Below are 10,332 nucleotides of genomic sequence, written 5' to 3'. Positions count from 1 at the left end.
TTTGAAAAAAAAGAAGCTTAAAGTCTTTAAGCAGTTTTAGCAGCTACAAATGATCTAAACTATTCTAACTCTGTAGTGTGGTGGCCTCTTGAATCTGCAGCAGCAACCTGACATGTAAGATCACCTTAACTCCTAACTTCTGCTTTTGATGTTTCACTAAATGTATAGTAAGAGCATGAAAGAGAAAAAATAATAATAAAATCTCAGCAGGAGGAGCAGAAGTTTTGTTGAGCTGTAGAGGAAGCACTGCCCTTGCATTGTAGCAATGCTGTGAACCTGTTCAAGTGCACACAACCAGGCAGTGCAGTTCAAACTTCCCAAGCTGGACTCTAGCTAAAAGGACAGCACTGAGAGAGTCTTGCAAGTGAACATCTCCACCAACTACTTGACCTTTTTTGTTTTCCAGGCAAAACAAAAAACAGTTTGTTATTCCTTAGGAGGTATTTGTCCATGAGAGACAATTCCACCTGAAGGTCATGGCTTAAAACATTAGCAGCAGAATCCCTCCTTCAGTTCTGTATTGCACTGAGATTTCTTGCTCTGGTTTGCTATGAAACTTACAGCTCCCAAGCCAATGCTTAACACAAAATCCCAAAGTGTTAGATGTGAGGCCTACTGAGAGGATCACATCAACTGGTAGAAGCTGTAGTTAGATGATCCCATTTTCTGGTTTGTGTTGTTTGTTTCTTTGTTGGTTTGTTGGGTTTTCTTTCCTAGCAAACTGAAGAACTGAGCTGCCTTACTTACTCTTGGAAAATAAAAGGTGCTTTCAGACAAAAGACCTTTACCTAACTGCACATAACTTCTTATTTGAATCCTGTAGAGTATTTCGAGAGTTCAATAAAACCAGAAAAGAGTCCCAAACTAATTTGAAACATCCCTTCTCTTGGCCCATCCTGGTCATCCATACAGTTGGGTGGAGGTCAAGAGTTCCAGCTTCTGCTGACGCTGCACACGATTTCAAGACAAAAGCTGCCAAGAGAGGACACTGTGCCCAGTTGTGGATTTCTTCTGTAAACAAAACAGAAATCCCTCCCAGGAAGCAGGGAGGGACATATTGAGAAGTGAAGGTTTCAGCAGTGGGAGAACTGAGGGTCAGCTGTACCCAGAGGACTCTGCAATTCATGCACTTTCCACGGTTAGTCTTTAATGCAAAGGGAACCAGGAAGCAAAGACCTGAGGCAAAGCTCTGGCAGCTCACAGATTCTCCTGCATCCTATCATCTGTTTCCATCTCTGCTAGCTGCCTCCTCAAGGCATTAACCTTTGCCTGAAGTTCCTTGTTGTATTTTATAATGTTGATCATTTCTTCCTGGGCTTCATCTAAGAACCTGGAAGGCCTGTTCCACCGCAGAAAGACACCTGAAAGCCCAGACACAACAGGAATGAGTCAGAAGGGTTCCTTCTTCTAAAAGGAGGAAATATTATTCACATTCCAGCAGCTCTCAAGTCATGTGCATCCAGTTGAGGCAGTTTTTCCTTACCCTTCCCTCTAAATAGCATTTAGAAATACTGACCCTGCTCTCCCAAGTTCACCATTCCATTCAACAAGGTCAACAAAGGAAAAAAAAAATGAGGGACTTTCATTCTTTTTTTTCTAGTTCAGAACTACAGAATGGTTTGACTTGGAAGGGATCTTTAAAAATCATCTGGTCCACCTGCCCTGCACTGAGCAGTCATATCTGGGTGTCAGGAAGGAAGGGACAGGGACAGCCTCTGCTCACTTGTGCCCTGGGATAGGACAAGGGGCAATGGATGGAAATTACAGCACAGGAAGTTCCACCTCAGCATGAGAAAGAACTTTACTGTGAGGGTCACAGAGCACTGGAACAGGCTGCCCAGAGAGGTTGTGGAGTCTCCTTCTCTGGAGACTTTCAAGCCCTGTCTGGATGCGTTCCTGTGAGACCTGTGCTGGCTTCCATGGTCCTGCTCTGGCAGGGGGGCTGGACTTGATCTCCAGAGGACCCTTCCATCCCCTAACATCCTCTGATCCTCACTCAACTGCATCAGCATGGTCAGAGCCCCATCCAACTTGACCTGGAATGGTTCTGGGGATAGGACACCTATCACCCCTCTGGGCAACCTGTGACAGTATCTCACCACCCTCAGTGTAAACAATTTTCCTTCTCTCTAGTCCCAATCTCCCATCACCCCTTGTCCTGTTACAACAGGCCCTGCTGGGCACACTGCTTTGTGTGCAGCCCAGGATATGGTTGGTCTGGGCTGCAAGTGTACATTGCCAGCTCATGGACAGCTTTTCATCCACCCGTACCCACAAAAATGACCCAAGGGCTGGAGCACCTCTGCTACAAGGATAGGCTGAGGGAGCTGGGGTTCTTCAGCCAGGGGAAGACTCCAGGAGGACCTTAGAGCTGCCTTCCAGTACTTGAAGAAAGGCTGGAGAGGAACTTTTCATAAGGGTGTCTACAGACAGGACAAGGGGGAATGGTTTTAAGCTGAGGGAGAACAGGGTTAGACTGGCTCTTAGGAAGTTCTTCAGTAGGAGGGTGGTGAGAGTCTGGAACAGGTTGCCCAGAGTGGCTGTGGATACCTCCTCCCTAGATGCGTTCAAGACCAGGTTGGATGAGGCCTTGAGCACCCAAGTCTAGTTGAGAGGCATATCCCTGCTCACGGTGGGGAGGCTGAAGCAGATGATCTCTGAGGTCCCTTCCAAACTGAGCCATTCTAGGATTCTATGATAACCCCAAGCTCTTCTCTGCAGGGCTGCTCTCAATCCTTTCATCCCCCAGCCTGTACTGATACCAAGGGCTGCCCCAACCCAGGTGCAGATATAGATCAGACCAATCCATATTCAGTCTCCACCCTCCCTGCTTGCTTCATTGTAATTAACTCTTCAGAGTAGATGGGATGGAGAAAGTCCTGCAGTAGGGCAGCCACTGCACACAGATTATCCTGGCCAACACAGCTGGTAATGGAGAAAGAGAAGCCTTGGTTGATATAGGACAAAACCATCAGGGCAGCAGGACAATCATAGGTTAGGCTATAATCACTGCAGAAATCCCATGCTCAGAAGTACAATGGTACCAGGAAGGCTCCCTGGCAGAGAGCAGCAAGTCATCAAACCTCAGAAGGAGAAAGCACAGTGCCCCTGAGGATGGCACATCCCAAAAATATTTTGGAACAGGCTTCAACGGGAGTGAGATTTCCATCAACTGGAGCACAGACAAGAGGAGTGAACACTTCAGAAGCTTCACAAGCAGCCACAAAACCTACAGGTGCCTGCAAGAGAGCAAGCCTGGCTCACCTTCCCAGAGCTGCAGGCTCTGCGGGGCGACCGAGGGCCAGATCACCAGGCTGTTGGCCTCAAAAAGAGGGTTCTGGAACTTGCTCAGCTCCTCAGACCTGTTCACCCAGGACCACAGGGACATAGTCTTTTGTGGCAGCTTCAGTTTAGACCTAAAGAAAGCCAAAGGAACAAGTCAGCTTTTACTTGTATACTGTAAAGGCTCTTTATAGTTTTGTCAGAAGCCCATGAGCCTCCCCACATCAGACAATTCAGGCTAATCCCTTCCCTATCTCTCACCAGCATGGCACACAAGGTGTAAACCTAAAGAAGTTTACTCAATCTAGCTGGTTACAATTAGTTTCAAAGAAAAGATGAGGCAATCCCATTTGTAAGCTGGGTGGAAGCTGCCTGCCTTCTGTCCGGATGAAGAATCAGTCACTGCCCAAAGTGGCTCTGAAGGGGATTGAAGTCCTGTGTTAAGATAGGGCTGGGAGGTGTGGTAGGTCTGCACCACCGCAGGATCGAGGTGCAGCTCTCAGAGAACATTAGAGCAGTGTCCTTGCTTGATCTGTGTGATGGGCACGTCTGGTTAGGTCCCTCTAGTGGCAGGAGGCATCAGAGCACAGAGCCAAATCTCTTGTCCTGGATCCCTCCAGGAGTTACACCGGGATCTCCCTCCTTAGAGTCTGGCAAACCTCATCCTGCATGCACTCACAAATCAAACTGGCACCCAGAGAGCAGCTCCACCGTCCCTGTGCATGCTTCAGGCAGCAGGAGCTTAACAGCAGACCTCAAACATCTCTGTGCTCTCAGATGTGACAGGCAGGTTATTCCATGCAGTGTTCAAGACTCTTTCAGGTTTCATCTTACTGGTTTCAAGTCTAACTTGGTTTGGTGGATGACTGGTTTAGCAGCACTGCAGAAGACAGAAGAGTCTCTTCTAAGCAAAGATTATTTTAAGGGCAGGGAGGTTTATGGGAAGCTTTACATTTCCTTCCTTATCTGGTTCTGTTTTTCCCTTCCACTCATTCAGTGGTCTTCAGTTAAGCAGGGAACCATCAGAAATGGTCTTACTGGAGTCAGAAGTCCTGGGAATAGACCTGTCAAGTTCAAAAGAAGAATCCAAACCTCTCTGGCAGCTGCCATCTGCCATGGGAGGCTCCAGTCCTCCCAGGCTCCACCCTGTTTACTGCTCTCAATAGCCCTACTGCTCAGGGTGTGCCTAAAGCTGCCTCACTGGTACAGCCCAGCACCTAACCCAGGCTAGGATTCAGAACCTAGGTGCTGGCATGCTCAGGAACCTCAAATGTCACAAGCTTGGAAGCAAGCTCAAGCACAAATTTAAGAGAATCACAAATCACTGAGGCTGGAAAAGACCTTTGGAGTCCAACCATCAATCTAACACTACCAAGTCCACTGCTAGATTGGCACCACATCTACACATCTCCATGGATGGTGACTCCACCACTTCCCTGGGCATAGTGAAGGGCCCAGAACTGAATCTATTCAAGGTGCAGCCTCACCAGTGGTGACTACAGGAGGACAATCATCTGTCCAGCCCTGCTGGTCACACTCTTTCTAACACAGGCCAATGGGGATGGGTGGAAATTCTTCAAGGACACACAAAAAAAAAGACAATTTCAGTTATTAGGTTCAACACGAAGGAGACTAATTCAACTCCCTGACTACATCATAGATTTCTTTAGTCACACTGCCCCACTTGTAAGAGGGACAAGCTCCCTAACATTCCATCAGGACTTCACCATAAGGGTGGTGGAACACTGGAACAGGTTGCCCAGGGAGGTAGTTGAGGCCCCTTCCCTGGAGATATTCAAGGTGAGGCTCAAGAAGGCTCTGGGCAGCCTGATCTCGTGGAGGATGTTCCTGCTGACTGTAGAGGGGGTTGGACTGGATGACCTTTGGAGGCCCCTTCCAACCCAAACCATTCTGTGAGTAAGTAACTGCAATAACAGAAGCTATGGGAGACACATAAGCCCCACCACCCTCTTCCCATCTTTACACACATTGACAGATTGCATTGGGTTGGGACCCTCAAAGGTCATGTTGTCCAACCCCTCTGCAGTCAGCAGGGACATCTCCAACTAGGATCAGGCTGCCCAGGGCCACATCAATTCTGATCTTAAAGGTCTCCAGGGACAGGGCCTCAACCACATCCCTGGACAGCCTGTTCCAGTGTTTCACCACTCTTAGAGTGAAGAACTTCTTCCTAATGTCCAACCTACATCTCCCCTGCTCCAGCTTCAAACCATTCCCCCTTGTCCTATCACTATAAGCCCTTCTAAACAGTCCTGTCCCAGAGAGTTGGGGAAAAAGCTCTTTGTCTTTCATATCCAGCAGCTAGAGGAACTTGAGGAATTATGATAAGTACCAATTAAACCAGCACCACAAACTGCAGGTCTGAAAGGAAGGATGTTTTTCTGTGCCCTGCTTCTGGAAGCTGCAAGGTGATAACAGATTGGAACCTGGTTGAAAGGGTTGTTTTTTTTCCTCCACTGCTGTCCTTTATATTCAGTGAAATATAATGTCTTCTGAAGCCTAAATCTCCCCTGCTCCAGTCCCAAACCACTGCCCCTGATCCTATTGCTCCAAGCCCTTCTAAACAGTCCTTCCCCAGCCTTCCTGTAGGTCCCCTTCAGATACTGAGATGTAGTTATTGAAACGTAGATATTTTGTCAGATACAGCCTGTTTGCTTTGAACCCTTGAAACATCATTCTCACCAACCTTTCATTTTCATTGTTGCCCAGAAAAGTCCCAAACTGTGAGGCATAAGCATGTTCAAAGAGCATAATGAGGAACTGCTCGTTGAATTCAAAGGAGCAGGGGAACTGCCGAAGGATTTGCCACACACAGTCCAGAAAGAGGAGGAACACTGGGGCCTCCCATTTCTGCTTGCTGTTGGAGTAGGCTGACTGGGCACAGCGCTGCTGAAAAGGGTGACCAGCCTGGAAGTAAGAATCAGAGACAGCATCACACACAAGGCACACATAGCAGAGGCTTCAGAGCTCGTTCCGTCCGTGCAGCTGTGCTGTTACTGCTCTTTGCTACAGCTGTAATCTTGTCAAGCACTCAGTAACAAAGTGCTAGCAACCATGACCAACTCTGTGGCCTTTTTTCAAGTTCTGTAAATAGCTCTCTGCTTGGTCAGAGACTGTCACCAAGAACAAACAGGTACAGGTGCACTGAAGGACAAGGCTGAGGATATCGGCTGCAGAAACACTAAGGTTTTGTGGTTCACACTGAAGAGTGTTCTGAGGAGATGTTCCCTCTGAGCACTCAAAACAGGCAGCTCCACAAACCCAAAAAACTACCCTGAGAGGCAGAGACCTCATGGAGTGAGTGCCAGAGGGACAGAATCCCAGGATGGTAGGGTCTGGAAGGGATCTCTGATAAAGCAGGTTCACCTAAAACAGGTTTGCCAGGATCACATCCAGAGAAGGAGACTCCACACCCTCCCTGGGCAGTGCCCTGTCACCCTCATAGGAAAGAAGTTTTCCCTCATGTTCAGATGGAACCTCCTGTGTTCCAATTTGTGCCTGCTGCCCCTTGTCCTGTCACTTGGGCACCACTGCAAAGAGTCTGGTCCCATCCTCCTGACATCCACCCTTTAGCTATTGACATGAGCTTTGAGAAGATTCCTTCTCACTCTTCTTTTTTTCTGGGCTAAGCAGTCCCAGGTCTCTGAAAAGAGTCTGGTCCCATCCTCCTGACATCCACCCTTTAGCTATTGATATGAGCTTTGAGAAGATTCTTTCTCACTCTTCTTTTTTTCTGGGCTAAGCAGTCCCAGGTCTCTGAAAAGAGTCTGGTCCCATCCTCCTGACATCCACCCTTTAGTTATTGATACAAGCTTTGAGAAGATTCCTTCTCACTCTTCTTTTTCTCTGGGCTAAGCAGTCCCAGGTCTCTGAAAAGAGTCTGGTCCCATCCTCCTGACATCCACCCTTTAGTTATTGATACAAGCTTTGAGAAGATTCCTTCCCACTCTTCTTTTTCTCTGGGCTAAGCAGCCCCAGGTCTCTCAGCCTCTCCTTGTCAGAGAGATGCTCCAGTCCCCTCAGCATCTTTGTAGCCCTCCACTGGACTCTTCCCAGTAGCTCCTGGACAAACGACTCAGTCAGTGATGTTGCTTTTAGGACAGAAGCCATTCACACTAAGCAGGGCTGCACCAAGGCCCCACCTGCCTGCTGTGTCTCAGGCTATTTCTCAACACAAGTGTCCCTGGAGCAGAAGGACATTTTCTTACCTGCAACCACTCCCTCACAACAAGGGATTCGAAGCCACGTATGGTCCTGCACCTCGGATCCAAGATGATCTGTGCCAGAGAAGTTACCTGGAGTGTTGAATCTGTTCCTTCAGTCCCATGGACCAACACTGATGCACCTTCCCTGGCAAACCAAGGTGGAAAGGAATAGGAGTGTGAATGAGTAGAGCACATCCCAAGGACGTAACACAGTTACACCCCATGGGCACCAGCACTGCTACCCTGATGATGCTTCGCTGCCTCTTCACCCTTTCTTCCCTCCCCACCCCACACAGAAGCATAACTACCTGCTCCAGCTGGATCCTCATCAACACTTCCCAGGCCTTTCATCACTACAGAATTCATTTTTTGCTAAGCATTCTGGCAACCAGACCCTTTGCCACATGGATGGAAGATGCACAGAGAGAGCTCTGCTATGGTTCTGACTATTTTCAATCGGTACTCCTTTGAGCTAAAGCAGGGGAATGCAGCTCAGCATTTGCTTGTGTCATTTATGGGGTTGTTAAGGACTCTGAAGTCTTCCCACAAGCACTGCAATGAAGACTGATCATCCCCCACCCACCCAGATGCTCTTGCAAAACAATCCCATGAGATTTTTGCTCAAAACTGGGCCGTAATTTGAGTTTACTAAAGAAAAAAAAAAAAAAAAAAGTAAGCATAGGAGAATGAACAGGCAGAGCTTAGCCTTCAGAAAGGCAACAGAGTTAGTGTGCTGAGCAAAGCAGCTTGTCAAAGAGCCAGCACCAAGGCTCCTCACTCACCAGCCAGCACAAGTGAATCAGCAGAACAATGTGAAGAGAGTTTGGGGCAGGAAGGTTTTGCAGACAGCCAGACACCTCCATGCTGTCACTCCCCACGGTCCAACAGGGACTGTCCAGGACACCTGATTCCCTGCCCTCCTATCCATCCTAGGCTGTATTTGGAGACATTATCAGAATCCCATCCATGTGCTTCTGAGTGAAGGACTGGATGGTATTGAATGGCATTTGCTCCCTTTTTCTTCCCAAACCTTGCTCAAGTGTTGCACTTCTGCCAACATCCTTACACCTAGAAAGGAAATGAACTACAGGTGGTACTCACAGTAATAGAATCTTTGAGGCTGGAGGAGACCTTTAAGATCATGGAGTCCAACCATTAACCCAGCACTGCCAGGTCACCACTGAACCATGTCCCTCAACACCACAGCTACACTGCTTTTAAATTCCTTCAGGGATGGTGACTCCACCACTTCCCTGGGCAGCCTGTTTCAGGGCCTGACAACCCTTTCCATGAAGAAATTGTTCCTAATGTCCAACCTAAGCCTTCTCTGGTGCAACTTGAGGCTGCTTCCTCTTGTCCTATCACTCATTTTGGAGAAGAGACCAGCACCTACCTCACTGCTTGTAGCAAGCAAGGTGGTCTCCCCTCAGCCTCCTTTTCTCCAGGCTAATCAACCCCAGTTCCCTCAGCCACTCCTCACAAGACCTGTGTTCTAGAACATTCTCCAGTTTTCGTGCCTTTCTTTGGGCATGCTCCAGCATCTCAATGTCCTTCCTGGAGCAAGGAGCCCAAAACTGCACCCTCATCAGTGCTAAGTAGAGAGGGATGATCACTGCCCTTGTCCCACTGGTCATGCTACTGCTGAGCCAAGCCAGGAGGATTCTATGCAGAAATCCAAGGTAAGCAGCAAAGCATGAGTAACAAAGATCAATCCAGCAAATCCTGAAGGTATTACTTGTTTTAGGAAGTGAAAAGCAGGAAAAAAGAACCCACTCTACCTCAATCTGTGTGACATCTTTGTCTATAGTCCTATATCTAAAACAACCCCACCTGCAGGGAACAGATACCTTCAGCTACTTTCTCTCCTCCTCCCTCAGGCAGTGGCAGACAAAAAGGTCACTTAATAGCCAAGCACAATTGCAAATCACAGAATCACAGACTGGTGGGGGGTGGAAGTGACCTCTGGAGAGCTAATCCAACCAGGTTCACCTAGAGCAAGCTGCACAGGATTGCATCCAGGCAGTTGCAAAGGCTAACTGCAAGCCTGTGAACTCCTCAAAGTGTACAGGGGGCTCAGCAGGGTAACACCAGTTTCACTTTTCACCTTTCAGGCCCCAAACATTTAAGACACTGCAATACCTGTCCCAGTTATTCCTTTCCCCATGGCCAATATTACTGACCCATTCTTGTCAGCTCAGCTACAGTCTCTAAGCTCTGACAGAGGTGAGCCAGGAACCCCCAGCTGAGCTGGCCTGACACAGCTTTAGGTAAACAGAGGGAAAAAAAAAAAAAAAAAAAAACCAAAGCTGAGATAAAAATGATGAAATTGTCCACTGTCCAAACAAACCACAAGAGTTTCATCACCAATGTTTCTCATCATACACATGCAGGAAGGAATTACAGATAAAGATGTTGACCAAGAGCAACCTATTTCTGGCAGGGTCAATAATGAAGCAGGCACTGCCAGTGCTTTCAGAAAGCACAGCAGCTCATGTTTTAATGCAGCAAGGCCACTTTCCCCAATGAGACTGCATTTCAGCCTACATTCTCTAGCTGGAATGAAAAAAATAACTAAAAAAAAAAAAAAAAATCTAGGTTTTTCCTGGAGTGTTGAGAAGGGCTTTCCCCTCTCAGAACCACAAAGAAATCCCATTTAGACCCCCCTCACACACTTGGTCTTACAAACCCTGGCACCTGACAGCTAGGCTTTGGCTCTCCAGCCTGAGGTTTGCAGACAAGTTACAGCCAAGCCAGCAGTATTTATTAAAGGAATGTCAGGTTAAAAGAGGTCACAGGCACTTGGAAGGGCTGAAGATAATTGCTT

The 10,332-nt window shown here is 47.8% G+C and overlaps 1 protein-coding gene across 1 annotated transcript in view; it reads right to left on the bottom strand.

Annotated features, from left to right (window-relative positions):
• Window positions 1–1,197: 1,197 nt before the first annotated feature.
• The window catches only part of MTMR9 (myotubularin related protein 9), a 28,830-nt gene continuing 19,695 nt past the window's right edge, over window positions 1,198–10,332 (bottom strand). Inside the window, exons 7-10 of the mRNA XM_054383604.1 lie at window positions 7,512–7,653; window positions 5,990–6,210; window positions 3,265–3,416; window positions 1,198–1,361 (exon numbers count right to left, since the gene is read on the bottom strand). Coding sequence (XP_054239579.1) covers window positions 1,198–1,361; window positions 3,265–3,416; window positions 5,990–6,210; window positions 7,512–7,653 — 679 coding nt within the window. The remainder of the gene's footprint in view (window positions 1,362–3,264; window positions 3,417–5,989; window positions 6,211–7,511; window positions 7,654–10,332) is intronic.

This window comes from Indicator indicator, chromosome 9 (assembly GCF_027791375.1).
Source record: "Indicator indicator isolate 239-I01 chromosome 9, UM_Iind_1.1, whole genome shotgun sequence".
In the NCBI taxonomy this organism is placed as follows: domain Eukaryota; kingdom Metazoa; phylum Chordata; class Aves; order Piciformes; family Indicatoridae; genus Indicator; species Indicator indicator.
The sequence above is the reverse complement of the archived record's forward strand: the minus strand, read 5'-3'. Positions and strand labels throughout refer to the sequence as shown.